The 15,331-nt window shown below is 50.9% G+C and overlaps 1 protein-coding gene across 2 annotated transcripts in view; it reads right to left on the bottom strand.

The window, feature by feature from the left end:
* The window catches only part of LOC128837922 (UDP-glucuronosyltransferase 2A2-like), a 39,560-nt gene extending 25,849 nt beyond the window's left edge, over positions 1-13,711 (bottom strand). Inside the window, exon 1 of one of the 2 annotated variants that reach the window (XM_054029604.1) lies at positions 12,967-13,711. In XM_054029604.1, the coding sequence (XP_053885579.1) occupies positions 12,967-13,711 (745 nt within the window). Of the gene's footprint in view, positions 1-8,214; positions 8,938-12,966 lie in introns of those variants that run through there. The other variant, XM_054029606.1, reaches the window with a different exon arrangement.
* Positions 13,712-15,331: the final 1,620 nt, after the last annotated feature.

The following is a 15,331-nucleotide window of genomic DNA, read 5'->3' as shown; positions in this document are numbered from 1 at the left end:
TCACTTCCTCTGTTGAGCAATCACTAACATTCATTCTTGCTCTGGATGAATTACTGCTCTTCGTACTAACTGCTACTGCCCCTAGTGCTTAGAGAGAACTAGCCACCAGATAGAGTAAGGACTCTAGAAAAATATTGCCTTACTGTAGAAGAGCATTAAGAAGAAAGAAAGAAAGAAATGCATTGCAGCATGTGGGTTTCCGTAACTGTTTTTCAGTGATAGATCCTACAGAAGCTGTGATAGGGAAGCCAGGAAAGTGACAGCATGTCTATTATAGCCAGTCTGTAATATTAAGGGCTTGCTTTCTCAAGACTTTTATACCTGGAGTTAACTGATTGCCAATTAACTTGAGGTAATTACCAGATTTGTAAAGGCTGGTGTGGACACAGGGCACACATTTCATCATGTTACACAGGCCTTCTTCTTTTCGCTAGGGATCAGCATAGCCTGTCTGCAGTGGGGAGTGTCCACATTAAGCCTTTAGAAACATGTTAATTACCTCAAGTTAACTGGCAATCAATTACCTCAAGTTAATTGTCAATCAATTATCTCCAGCTACCACAGTCAAGTGAAGACAAGCATAGGCCCCTTCTATTTGGGATAGTTCACCTGTGACTCTCTTGGCCTCTGTTTTCACCAGTTTTTTTTCTTCCCTCTGCTTAATCTGGTTTCCTATGTTGGCTGCTTCTCTCTAGGCTAGTAGGCTGGGTTAAATACCCTGGGTCTCTTCTCACTCTGTCATACCCTCCTTCTATCACTCTGTGGCATAAAAGGGACCCAAAGCCAGATGACCTGGCCACCTGGGAATTCTCTTTATGCAGGGAGTATACAGCCTTTAATCCTCTTCATGCAAGGGTTTCCCTCTTATGTGTTAGAAAGGCTCGGTTAAGCCAATGGGATTCTTTCCAATGGGCTGTCAATCAGCCCTAAAATTGTAAGTAATCCCCAAAAGAAAATAAATGCAGTTCTTCTTCGAGTGCTTGCTCATATCCATTCCATTAGGTGTGTGCGCGCCGCGTGCACGATCGTCGGAAGATTTTCTACCCTAGCAACCCTACCCAGCGGATCGGCTGTGGAGCCCCCTAGAGTGGCGCCTTCATGGCGCTGAATATATACCCCAGCCGACCCGGCGCCCCCTCAGTTCCTTCTTACCGCCCCTGACGGTCGTTGGAACTGTGGAGCGCTGCTTAGCTGTTCTCCACTCTCCCTAGCTTAGTTTGTTGTATCACAGTTATAGTTATAGTTATAGTTATAGTGTTTATAGTTAAATAGTTAAATAGTTTAAAAGTTGTTCTAGTTGTTCTAAGTAGTTCAGGGGATTAAGGGGGTCGTCTCCTCCTTTCTCCCCCGGCCGCGGGGCCGGGCTCATGCCCAACGCTCCCGGCTTCAAGCAGTGCGCCTCCTGCGCTAAGCCTATGCCCACGAGCGACCCGCACGACTCCTGTCTGAAGTGCCTGGGAGAGTCCCATCAAACAGACAAGTGCAAGATCTGTAAGGCCTTCAGACCAAGGACCAAGAAGGAGCGGGACTTTCGGCTCCGGCAACTCCTGATGGAGGCGGCACTTAGTCCGGACGCTCCATCTACAAGTCAGACCCCGGCACCTAGCACCTCGGTGCGCAGTGCCCCGGCGGCACCGGCTATGACGACCACGCGAGTGGCGTCAGACAAGCCTCCCCGGCACCGGACCTCGTCGGCACCGCAAGCAGTGCCTCGGCGCCGGTCATTATCCCCGGGGCATAAAAAAGCCCATAAGACGGGGACATCCGTGCCGAAGACGCCGGCTCCCCCAGTGCCGGGGGTAGAGCCGCGTCCGCCGGTGGAGCACCGGAAACAGGTACCTCCAGCACCGTCGACTCCGGCGCCGAGGCCGTTGAGTCCGGTGCAGATAGCGTCTCCACCGAGACCGGCGGTGATACAGTGCCTCCCGTCGACTCCAGAGACCTTCGCGGCGGCGAGAGACTTAATAGCTCTCACGGAGCCGGCACCGCCTCAGCCACCGGCACCGACTGCACCGTTGACTCGTCCGGTCCAGTCGAGGGGGAAACCTGCCTTGATGCGCCCTCCATCACAAGGGCTGGAACCTCGGCACCGGTCCAGGTCCAGAAGCAGGTCCCCACGCCGCTCGCAGTCCCGGCACCGAATATCACCTCGGCACCGGTCGTACTCGCGGCCAAGATCTTCGTCGCGGCACCGCTCTACGTCTCGGCACCGCTATGATCATCGGCACCGATCAACGTCGAGACGTAGTTCTCGGCACCGCTACGGTCGACGCTCGACGTCGAGAGGCCGCTCCCGGCACCGGGCATACTCCAGGTCCTCGTCGAGGTCCAGATCCGGCTCCCGGCACCGACGAGGTCATCGGCACCGATCGCGGTCCCGGCACCGTTCGCCGGCACCGCGCAGAGATAGATCATCTCCGGACCGGTACCGTGCGGCACCGCAGCCCACGGGGATCGTTTCATCTCTCTCGGCACCGCCATGGCCGTCAAGATCGGTGTCTCGCTCCTCGGAGGACCTGTCGAGATCGGCATACCCCCCTCAAGGGCAAGCCGAGGAACGGAACTTGGGCCATTGGCAGGAGATGGCAGAGGACCACTCTCATGGACCATCTCACTGGTCATTTTGGACCCCGTGGGCGTACCACCAGGAGCAAGGGGCTCCAATACCATCGACCTCTCGCTCAGGTCACTCGGTTAGAAGGGCCCCAGAATCCACCATCTCTCGGCCTCCGCCAGGGGGCATGGAGGCTTCCGTGTCCACGCCACCTGACACCATAGACCCAAGTACAGGTGATGCTCCGGCCCAAGAGCAAGGGGATCAGGACCCCCCCTTGGATCCAGTACCACCGGAGGCATCTTCCTCCTCCTCTCCGGATGAGGCAGTGGCGGGCACTTCATGTACGGGTCCCCCTCCGATAGATCTTCGGGCTCACCAGGATCTCCTGCGTAGGATGGCCCGTAATATGGACCTGCAGGCGGAGGAGATAGTGGAAGTACAGGACCCTATCGTGAACATCCTCGGAGCGGATGCCCCATCGAGGGTGGCGCTACCCCTGATCCGCACGATACAAACCAATGCGGATACAATATGGCAAACTCCTGCCTCTATCCCACCCACAGCGAGAGGGGTGGAAAGGAAGTACTTTGTCCCGTCTAAGGACTACGGGTACTTGTATACCCACCCCCAACCGTGTTCACTGGTGGTGGCATCAGTGAACGCACGAGAGCGCCACGGCCAGCAGGCTGCAGCGCATAAATCAAAAGAGGCTAAGCGGCTCGATTTGTTTGGCCGTGAGGTTTACTCAGCCGGAGGGCTGCAACTTAGAGCGGCGAACCAACAGGCGCTACTGAGCCGTTACAATTTTAACTCCTGGAACTCTATGGGGAAGTTTAAGGAGTTGATTCCCCAAGAGTCCAGGGAGGAGTTTGGAGCCATGGTAGAGGAGGGTAAGAAGGTGGCTCGGACCTCCTTGCAGGCCTCCTTGGACATAGCAGACTCCGCTGCGAGGACCCTGGCTTCGGGTATCGCTATGCGGAGGATCTCCTGGCTTCAAGTTTCGGGTTTGCCTCCAGAGCTGCAGCAAACCCTACAGGATCTGCCCTTTGAGGGACATGGATTGTTCTCGGACAAGACGGACTCTCGCCTGCAGAGCCTCAAGGACTCGAGAACAATCATGCGCTCCCTGGGGATGCATGTTGTGGGCCCTCAGCGCAGACCATTTAGGCCGCAGCCTCAGCGCTTCTACCCCCCCCCCGCCTCGTCAGAGACAGGACTCGACCCGGAGGCGAGGGCGAGGTGGTAGAAGAAGGTGGACCGGCCCTCAACCCGGCCAAAACCAAGGGCCACCTAGACCACCTTCAGGCCCCAGGCAGAACTTTTGAAGGTGCGGTCGAGGACGGCGCCCCAGTCATCCCCCAGGATCCAGCCCCCTCCTTCCGGGATCGCCTCTCCCACTTCCACCGTGCTTGGTCCCTTATAACTTCGGACCGCTGGGTCCTCCGCACGGTGGAGAAGGGATACGCTATCCAGTTTTCTTCTATCCCCCCCTCCCACCCCCCTTCCCCATCCCTCTTCAGGGACCCTTCTCACGAGCAACTTCTTATACAGGAGGTTTCTACGCTCCTGGCCATGGGGGCCATAGAGGAGGTTCCGATAGAGTTAAGGGGCAGGGGATTTTATTCCCGTTACTTCCTGATCCCCAAGTCCAAAGGAGGTCTGCGGCCCATCTTGGACTTGCGCGGACTCAACAAATTCGTAGTAAAGTTGAAGTTCCGTATGGTCTCTTTGGGGGCCATTATCCCTTCCCTCGATCCTGGAGACTGGTTCGCCGCCGTCGACATGAAAGACGCATACTTTCACATCTCAATTTACCCACCTCACAGACGCTTCCTGCGATTCGTGGTAAACGCGGTGCACTACCAATTTGCAGTCCTTCCCTTCGGCCTATCCTCGGCCCCAAGAGTGTTCACGAAATGTATGGCTGTCGTGGCAGCGTACCTTCGTCGGCAAGGGATACAGGTGTTCCCGTACCTAGATGACTGGCTGGTACGCGGTCGCACCAAATACCAAGTTCAAGCTCACGTCCACATAATAGTGCACACATTCAACGAGTTGGGCATCCTACTCAACAAGGACAAATCCACTCTAGAACCTACCCAGAGAATAGATTTCATCGGCGCAGTTCTAGACTCCAGACGTGCACAAGCCATCCTGCCAGACAACCGCTTTGGCACCATCACGAGCCTCATTCAAGGGCTACAGGCCTTCCCAACTACCACGGTGAGGTCGTGCCTTACCCTGCTGGGTCACATGGCTTCCTGCACGTACGTAACCAGGCATGCCAGACTTCGGCTTCGCCCACTCCAGACCTGGGTGTCGTCAATATATCGACCACATCGGGACAGCCTGAACATGGTGGTCACGGTCCCGATCTCGGTCCTGACCTCCCTCACCTGGTGGCTAGATCACAATGTGGTCTGCGAGGGGATGCCATTTCACGCCCCACAACCCTCTCTGCACCTGGTCACAGACGCTTCATCTCTGGGTTGGGGCGCCCATCTCAACGAACACCATACCCAGGGTCTGTGGACTGCACCCCAGCTAGCCCTGCACATCAATGTTCGGGAACTGATGGCGGTGCGCCTGGCGTGCCAGGCATTTCTCAACCTCCTACGTGGCCGATGTGTGTTAGTTCTCATCGACAACACCACGGCCATGTTTTACATCAACAAGCAAGGAGGAGCACGTTCGTCAATTCTATGCCAAGAGGCCATTCGCCTGTGGGACTTCTGCATCGCCCACTCAATCCATCTCACGGCATCGTTCCTCCCTGGAGTCCAGAACACTCTAGCGGACCGACTCAGCAGGTCCTTCCAGACGCACGAGTGGTCTATCCGTCCGGACATCATACATTCCATTTTCCAAAAGTGGGGGTTTCCCCAGATAGACCTGTTTGCATCTCGAGACAACAGGAAGTGCCACGTGTTCTGCTCCCTACAAGGTCGAGCTCCGGGCTCCCTCTCGGATGCGTTTCTCCTTCCCTGGAAAGACCACCTGTTTTATGCCTTCCCTCCGTTTCCTCTGGTCCACAAGGTACTGCTCAAATTGCGCAGAGACCAGGCACAGGTAATTCTGGTCGCTCCAGCGTGGCCGAGACAACATTGGTACACCACACTGTTGGAACTCTCGGTTCAGACACCGATCCCGCTTCCGTTGTGTCCGGATCTCATCTCTCAGGACCACGGCCGGCTGCGTCACCCCGACCTGCAATCACTCCACCTCACGGCGTGGCTGCTCCATGGTTCACCCAGGCAGAGCAGCAATGCTCGCACTCTGTCCAACAGATTCTGCTGAGCAGTAGGAAGCCCTCAACACGCACCACGTACCTGGCCAAGTGGAAGCGGTTCTCCTGTTGGTGCGAACAACGAGCCATGTCCCCGTTGCAGGCACCCATTCCTCTCATTTTGGAATATCTCCTCTCCCTAAAACAGCAGGGGTTGGCGATATCTTCAATTAGAGTTCACCTGGCCGCTATATCGGCCTTTCACCCAGGGGAACTCGCGTCCTCGGTATTCTCTAACCCGATGGTCGTTAGATTCCTCAAGGGCTTAGACCGGATGTACCCACAACAACGTCAGCCCGTTCAGACGTGGGACCTCAACCTGGTTCTCTCCAAGCTCACAGGTCCTCCATTCGAGCCACTGGCCACCTGTTCACTTTTGTACCTATCCTGGAAGACAGCCTTCCTTGTAGCCATCACCTCAGCAAGGCGCGTTTCTGAACTCAGGGCGCTTACATCCGAGCCCCCTTATACAGTTTTCCATAAGGATAAAGTGCAGCTCCGTCCACATCCTGCCTTTCTCCCTAAGGTGGTTTCTCCTTTTCATATCAACCAGGACATCTTTCTCCCGGTCTTTCATCCCAAACCACATGCCACTCGCCAGGATCAACGTTTGCATTCCCTGGACGTACGAAGGGCCCTGGCCTTCTATATTGACCGCACAAAGCACTTTAGAAAGACGACGCAACTCTTCGTTGCAGTGGCCGACCGAATGAAAGGCTCACCGGTCTCCTCACAACGCCTATCCTCCTGGATTACGTCTTGCATCCAGACTTGCTATGACCTGGCAGGCGTCTCAGCACCGCACCTCACCGCTCACTCCACGAGGGCCCAGGCTTCCTCGACGGCTTTCCTGGCACAAGTTCCGATCCAGGACATTTGTAGAGCAGCGGTTTGGTCATCAGTCCACACATTTACAGCTCACTATGCACTAGTGCAGCAGTCCAGAGACGATGCTGCTTTCGGATCAGCGGTTTTGCACACAGCAATGTCTCACTCCGACCCCACCACCTAAGTTGGGCTTGGGAATCACCTAATGGAATGGATATGAGCAAGCACTCGAAGAAGAAAAGACGGTTACTCACCGTTGTAACTGTTGTTCTTCGAGATGTGTTGCTCATATCCATTCCAAACCCGCCCCCCGTCCCCACTGTCGGAGTAGCCGGCAAGAAGGAACTGAGGGGACGCCGGGTCGGCTGGGGTATATATTCAGCGCCATGAAGGCGCCACTCTAGGGGGCTCCACAGCCGACCCGCCGGTGTTGCTAGGGTAGAAAATCTTCCGACGATCGTGCACGCGGCGCGCACACACCTAATGGAATGGATATGAGCAACACATCTCGAAGAACAACAGTTACAACGGTGAGTAACCGTCTTTTTCATCATGAAGCAATTGCAAGAAGCCACGCAGAAGAGCAACAGAACAATAGCAGTCATCAGCGCCAGCTCCTTCACAGGCATTAGATACTCTCAGGTGTATCTCGCAGTTTCAAAATTAGGTACAACCTCCATTATCTGAATGCAATGAAGGCAAGAATAGGCTGAGATAAGTGAGGTTTCAGATAGCAGAAGAGTTTCTGGTGTAAGGGCTTGTCTATGGGTAAAGTTGGTTTAACCAAAGATGGACATGACCTTGGATAATTGAGGTGGACCGTGCTGCATTTGACATGAGAAACAAGAAGTGTCTGACTGAGGAGGGACATTTTCAACCCATGTGCATGATGGCATCCTCCTGCTGTAAAGAAATACAGCACCATGACAAAGAAAATAACTCCTCATGGATCCTCTTGTTGTTCTCTTCCAATGGCATTCCAGGCCAGTTGTGGTTCGGTGAAACATACTGGTAGCAGCCACGTGTGACACCACAGTACATAAATAACATTCCTACAAGGTTTTCACAAGTGCTTCCAAGGAGATTCCAGCCACACACTTCCCTCATCAGAATAGACAGCGTCACTGGCTGAGGAGAAGGGGAAGGAGGAGAGAGGTCGTATGGATTCAATATAGCTGCTGTAATCAGAGGGTCCTGGATCTCATTTATCCCTGTTTTAGGCCAGCGTCTCTGTTGATTTCAGTCAAGTCGCTCCTGAGTTACAACAGTGTCAGAGGAGAGGCAGCCCCACTGACTTCATCAAATATCATCCTCTGTCTCAGAGGAAACAGACCATTGATTATGTTTCCCTACTTCTGATACACAGATGTTCACCCTCCAGTGAAACCTCTAAGTTGGCCACATACTCAGCTCATATAAACCAGCGTCATTCCACTGAAGTCCATTTACACCAGCTGAGGATCTGGCCCTGTACTCAATCATTGTGTCACCTTATGTTACCCATCCCTTTTGAAAATAGAGGTGAGTACTTACAGAAACTCACCCAATACACTGCTGTAATAGGAGTCCCATTCCTTCCAAACCAGGAGCTGCAGAACGTCATGAATGAGATAGAGCAATAGGTTTTCAGTCCTCTCCAAGAAGGACATCTTTTCTTGTAGTTCAGAGGTGGCAGCTGGCACGTAAGAAGGAGGAGCCAATATCTGACCACACAGTCTCTCAAATGCAAAGCCTGGGGAAAACCTCAGGGTGAAGATAAACGGCACCCTCAGCAGCTCCGCCAGCAGCTCCCCACAGGGCAGCACTGGGTCTGAGAGAAGGACATCATACTGGGACAACCGCAGCTTTTCCAGCAACTTCCTGCTTTTTACTGCCCCATCACATATCTGCCTCTGCGTGTGAGAAACGCTACGCGAGAGGCTCCTCATTGTGCTATGCATTTCCCAGAAGGAGACCTGAGCTTTCTCATAGACCCAGAAATGCAGGAATTTTTCCCACAGTGATCGCAGCCTGTCAGATGTAAATCCAACCTCGATGGGCTCAAAATGAAGAGCGGAAGCTGAAGTAGCGTTGACAGAAAGGGATGCTGAATGGACCAGCACTGTAATGTTATGGCCCATGCTTGCCAGTTCTTCAGTCACCAGTTTCAGATTCATCCAGTGGCTGTAATCCGCAGGCCACACCAGCACCTTCCCAGACAGCACATTCTCAGCCAGCAGGGAGAGGCAAAGAAGTATCCTGCAGGTGCACTGCAAATTTAGCATCACTGCAGCAGCTGTGAATCAGCAGACAAAGGCTGTGTTCACACAGGGATCTGCCTTAAAAGAGTGAGTCATAAAAAATTCATGCTGTCAGTAAGAAACATCCATGATTTATGATACACCCATCTCTTTCTGGAAAACCTGGATGGGAATTCCATTCAGCATGGAATGGAGCAAACTTTGCAGCTCTCCCTATCAGACGGTACAAGCAGTGAACACGTGAACTTGCTGTTCCATGTGATTTTTAAAGCTAACGGCACAACTGGGAGTTAGGCAATCACTGACTTTTAATCAGAGATAAGGGCCAGATTTACAAAGGTATTTAGGTGCCTAATGAGGCAGACAGGTGCTTAACCTGCTTAGGTGCCTAGTGGTATTTAGACAAGTGCCTAACTCCCCTTAGCTTCTTCAAAGGGAGTTAGGCACCTAACCTGCTCAGAATGAAACCGCTCTAAAGCAACACTGTTTGATCACACACACAAATAGGGAAGTGGTTTGAAGAACTTGCCTCCTCTACAGCATCGCCAATGATCAAAGATGTCTTTCAGATGGTTAAATTGGTCTGCAGGTTGGGGTCCTTCTGGACTCCTCGGTGTTACTGGCTGGCCAAATAACCCTGGCCGCAAACAATGCCCACCCACTGCCACCTGCTGAAGAGAATGAAATACCCATGTGCAGCAAGCCCAGGGCTCTGTTGAAACAAAAGGGTTTGCAGGTAGCCTGTTCTCTCAGTAACTGGGTGGCTGAAAGAGGCCTGCTGTGGCCACTGAATATGCGCTGCACTCCAAGTTCTGCCCTTGGCAGAAATGTGAGAATGAGCTACAGGCCTGTTGCTACTATCTGCTCTGATAAATGGGTTTCCTCTGTTTAGGAATGGGCCCTGAGTAGTACAGCTAATTTAGAAGGGGCTCTAACTTTTCTGGGGGGCCCCTCTCCTCAAACCCCCATGCAAGCTGGGATCTGGGGGACTCTGCCCCTCCAACACTGGGTCTGAGCTCCTCTCCCTGTCCCCCCCCCATATGTGAGCCAGGAGCTGAGGGCCTCTGCCCCTTTGGGGGAGTTGAAGTTGAGCTACTTTCCCTGACCCCCCTGGGATCTGAGGTGGCCTTGACTCTGTACAATGGAGATAATAGCACTTCCTTACCTCACAGGGGTGTTGGGAGGATAAATACATTAAAGATGGTGAAATGCTCAGATGCTATAGTAACACAGGACAAATAAGTACAGTACCTGAAATGGAACTAGACTAGATCCCATGCAATGAGATGTTTGGTATAAGAGCTGTATGCTCTTCTGTATGCCACTAGGTGACAGTAATGTACTGTAGACTGGATTTGAAAGTCTTTGACAAAGCACTAGCTTTTTCCTGGTAACCTATTCTCTCTGCACTTAAGAAATCACTTGAAGTCCCTTTCACTGTGAGAAAAATACCTTCTGAGCTTCTGCTCTGCAAAAGTTCTCATTGTTTGTCCAGTCACATTGTTGTTGTCCTAATGTCTTTCATTGCAGCTTATGCGTACTGTTTGGATCATTCTTTCCTTTTTCATTCTCTGTCCATTCTTCCCATACAAAAGCAGACAGGTATTGTAATGGAATCGCTATGGGAAACCAAGCTGAGTCAAGTGATCTGCTGTGATTGCAGTCTGACAATAGAGGTCCATTTTCTTGAAGTGTGAAGGGCTCAGACTTGCAAGGAACTGAGCCTCAGTCAGGTGCCGGAGTCAGTGGGAGTTGAAGGTGCAGTTCACAGTTCAAACCTATTAAAATGTCATTCACTGATCCTATGTAATTAATATTTAAGTAAATGATCAGCATTACAAGACAGATTAGCTCCACTGACAACAATTCAGAACAAAGGTTCTATGTGAAATGAAAGAAATTGCAGTGCCCTCATTGCGTATTACTGGATGCAGTGTATGTAAGCATAATTTGTTTAGAAAAGAGAGGCTTGGTTTTAACTAACCTGTGATGTAAGTATGGGCTTTGGTTATCTGCTGAGAACCTCTAAATTTTCCTCTCATTCACCCGGCCAACTTGCCATGCTGGGAAGGAACGGTTTCGGCAGCGTGTATTTTGTCTTCAGCCTTTATCCACAACTGATTTGTAGCACTGACACAGAGAAAACTGGAAAGCCATCTTCACGATATTCATAGATTTTAAGGCCAGAAGGGCTCATTAGATCATCTAATCTCATCTCCTGTGTAACACAGGCCAGAGAATTTCACCCAGTTACCCCTATATTGAGCCCTATATCACAGAAGAGCCTCCAAAGTTACCATATCTTGCCATTAGGGGAAAATATGGCTTGGGTTCTGGGTCAGATCAGTGCTACCCAATACAGAAGCAATTCAAGAAGGGGAGTACCCATGGTGATGGTTTAGAACATCATGGCAGCAGCCTCTCTATAATTTAGGCTGTAAGTAAGATTCTAAAAATGCCCCAGAAAAGGCAGTTCATTCTGAATGTTGGCAGGTTGAGCCATGGGCCAGGGTTGGCTTCATGGGGAGAATCTCAAGTCAGTTGAACTAGGGGTTCCTAAGAAACAGCACACTACAAAATTGACTTTTTTCAAAATAACAAAAATACTGTAACGTTTTCTGCTCACCCTCCTGGAGGGGTGAAATGTCTACCCCTGTGCTTTTGTGGCTGACATCTTGTGCCTGGGCCCACAAAGAAAATTTGGCGCGTAAAATACAGAAAGGTATTAGCAAAAAGAACGAGGAGTACTTGTGGCACCGGCACCTCGTTCTTTTTGCTGATACAGACTAACACGGCTACCACTCAGAAAGGTATTTGGCTTTTTTTTTAGGAGCTATGGAAAGACCATGGGGACTGCTGGTGATCCATGGATAGAGGTCAGACTAAGAGATCTAATGGTCCTGTCTAGCCTTAAAATCTAGGACTCTATGGCTCACTAGCATTGTGTGCAGACTCCTGACTGAGTTCAGCACTAGCTCTCCTCTGAACCTAACAAAAAGCACAGAGGGAATGGGCAAAATGATGTGCTTGCTTGCTTCTCAGGTGGATTTGAACCCAGGACCTCCAACACCACAGTACAGACTTTTACCACTTGAACTAAAACAGTAACTACCTCAATTAGCTAGCAGCCCTTGTAGGTTTTATCATCTTATGGGAACCAGCCACTGAAGAGTCCACATAACATCACTGAACCAGTGGGTTGCACTTATATACTCCCATCAAACATCCTTTGGTCTAGGAGCAGCACTGGGCTAGGGACTTCTAGTCTCACCTCTTCCAACACACTAGTAGTTCCCTCACACCCCTTATTACTGAGCTAGTCATTGTGCCCCTGTCCTGGAAGAGAAACAAGCATCATTAATCCTCTTTTAGAGATGGGATAACGGTAGTTGACTGGAGACACAAGTTCACTTCTGGTACTGTTGGGAATAGAACCCTGGTCTCTCATCTGTCCTCTTGTAAATACACATTATAACCATCTGTAATTACATGACCGCATGCAATTTGTTCTATAGGACCCCTACCTCATTCAGGGACAGTAAATGAGACAGACAGTTGGAAAGGTTAGATTGTAAGGTCCTTAAAATGCCTAGCACAATCGGGTCCCGGGGTGACCAGACAGCAAGTGTGAAAAATCGGGACAGTGGGTAGGGAGTAATAGGCGCCTATATAAGACAAAGCTCCAAATATCAGGACTGTCCCTATAAAATCGGGACATCTGGTCCCCCTATGGGGTCCTGGTCCATGAGTTGGACTCCCAGGCCCTACAGTAATACAAATAATAATAATAAAGGCTGTTCTCCCATGGTTAAGGCACTGGACTGGAACCTAAGAGAGCTGACTTCTATTCCTAGCTCTGCCACAACGGTGTGGTGTGGGGCAAGGCTCAGTTATGCCCATGCAGATGCACAGTGGGGCCGGACTGATGTTGTCTGGGGCAACTTTAATTCTGGTGCCTCCTAACTTATAAGCGCTTGTCTTTGCAACATGAACATTCTTCTGACATAGATTTTTGGATGTAATATCGTTTGAGAATGAAAGAGTTAAATGCTTACCTAGAATTTCACTGTAATATGAATCCCATTCTCCCCAGTAGCTCTGAAACACATAGTCTTGTAGGAGGTAAGACACTATGTTTTTTATTCTTTCACTGAATGACAACGTGTCTGTGAGCTCAGACAGGGCTGCGGGTGCATACGAAGGCGGAGAGGGCATCTTCCCACAATGCCTCTCTACTGTTGAGGCTGGTGTGAAACGCAGAGAGTACACAAATGGAATTCCGAGTTTGAGAGCAACTAGGTCACCACCGATAGTCACCGGATCGGAGAGAAGCACATCATACTTGTCCCTCTGCAGCCGGGCCATTAAATCCCGGTTGGCTAGCACGCCATCACACAGCTGTCTATTCATCTCATTCGCTTTGCTGATCAGCTTTCCCAGTTCCTTGTAGAACTGCCAGAAGGTCAGTGTGGTTGGTCTGTTATACAGCCACAAGTTCACCATCTCCTTGATCAAGGAGTCAATGTAGTTCTTTCTGAAGGGCACAGGGTACACCTCAAACCTCTCAGCCGTCTCAGCATGCGGTGTGATGAAGAGGGAAGCGTTTGACACTAGGATGGTGACATTGTGCTCTCGGCGTATCAGTTCCTGTATAATGATCTTAACATTTAGCCAGTGACTGGCTTCCGTAGGCCAAATCAGCACATTCCCACAGAAGACCGTTCCTATCAGAGTGACCTGAAAAGCTATAAATTGGATGTGCTTCTTTGACACACTGGTTCGGGCTGTGGTGGAGGCCATGGCAGGTTTGGTGACTGGATAGGAATTATATTTTTCACTCTCAATCACTTTCTCAGTCTCTCTCAGTGATGTGGAATAGCCACTTGACCAGTACTCCTAATGCCGAACGGACATGCTCCAGAAGAGTGGGTTTTCCAAACCTGTACGGCGATGGATACACCTGGAACACAAGTACAGTTTAGGTGTCTGGATTAAAAAGACAGAAAGGGTTACGACATTTCTTTCTCGTTTAACTCTTCTCTTTCCACTTGTTTTTTAATTGTTAGTTTTGGCTGAGGAGAAAGAGGGCCCGTAGAAATCCTAAACATTAGTTAAGCCTTCAAAAATAGGGCTTCAAATGAGACTTAAGTGGGAGCCTTGTGTTGATCTCTCTGCATAGGGGTGAATTTAATCCTTTGGCTTTATCTGTGGTAGGACCATAGTATTTCCAGACAAAACTATTAATCATGGAAATGAGGATAAGTACGGAATGTCTCATGGTGCTCTTCTTGTATCGATTTGTTAGGGAAGTGTGACGATATGCCGCCTGTTCATTTTCCCAGGCAGGGCCACTGGAAAGCATACGATCATGTCAGGACTGTGACGGTTAGCTTTTTTAACTGTAGCATGATTGGCATTTATTTGTTCTAATGTTTGTGTTACTTACTATAGTAACTTTACTTTTAATTTAACACAGGTTTTTCTTTTGGTCTAAATATTTTCTTTTCTTCCCCCCCCCCTTTTTAAAAAAAAGATGTGGTGACACTAGTGGACGCCAGCAGGTGGCGCTGTTATAAGCAGTGTGATAAGGTCTATTCAAGAAATGCTTATTGGCGATGGAGAGGCAACCTGCCACCACAGCACTGAGCCTTGCGTGGGGAGAGGCCGCTATAGCAGGGGTCAGAGGTGCTGAATCCCCCATAGGGCTCTCTGCAATGAGGAGGGGCTGGCACTTCCCATAGCCATCTGCTCCAAGGCTGGTGGGGAGAGCACCACTTTCCTGGCCCTCTGCCCTGAGGATGGGTGACCCATAGAACAGGAATACTGGGCCAGGGTAGCCCCCTCTCCTCAAAGTCTCATGAGTGGCAGCACCAGCTGTGGTGGGTTAGGGAGGCGTGAGCTTTGCCTGCTCACTGAAGGACCAGTGGTGGAGGCTGGAGGGCTTCCTCCTCCCTAAGGAGAGCCAGCAGCAGCAGTCAAAGGCTCCCCTGCTCCCACAGTAACCTGGGCCCCAACCTCTCATCCCGATTAGCTGCCCGAGGAGCAGAAACACACTAAGATCCATCTTAACCAGGGCCGGCTCCAGCGTTTTTGCCGCCCCAAGCGGCGGGAAAAAAAAAAGATAAAGCCATGATTGGCGGCACTTCGGCGGCAGCTCTACCGCGCCACTTCATTCTTCGGCAGCCAATCCTTCCCTCCAAGAGGGACTGACGGACCCGCCGCCGAAGACCCGGACGTGCCACTCCTTTCCAGTGGCTGCCCCAAGCACCTCCTTTCTGCACTGGTGCCTGGAGCCAGCCCTGATCTTAACCTTATTCACTGATAGCTTGGCAATCTACCAACTCACATGACTGTGTATGTAAGGACATACGAATGGCCATACTGGTCAAACCCATGTTCCATTTAGCCCAGTAGCCTGTC

This window comes from Malaclemys terrapin, chromosome 5 (assembly GCF_027887155.1).
Source record: "Malaclemys terrapin pileata isolate rMalTer1 chromosome 5, rMalTer1.hap1, whole genome shotgun sequence".
NCBI lineage: Eukaryota > Metazoa > Chordata > Testudines > Emydidae > Malaclemys > Malaclemys terrapin.
This window is presented reverse-complemented; position numbering and strand designations above follow the sequence as displayed.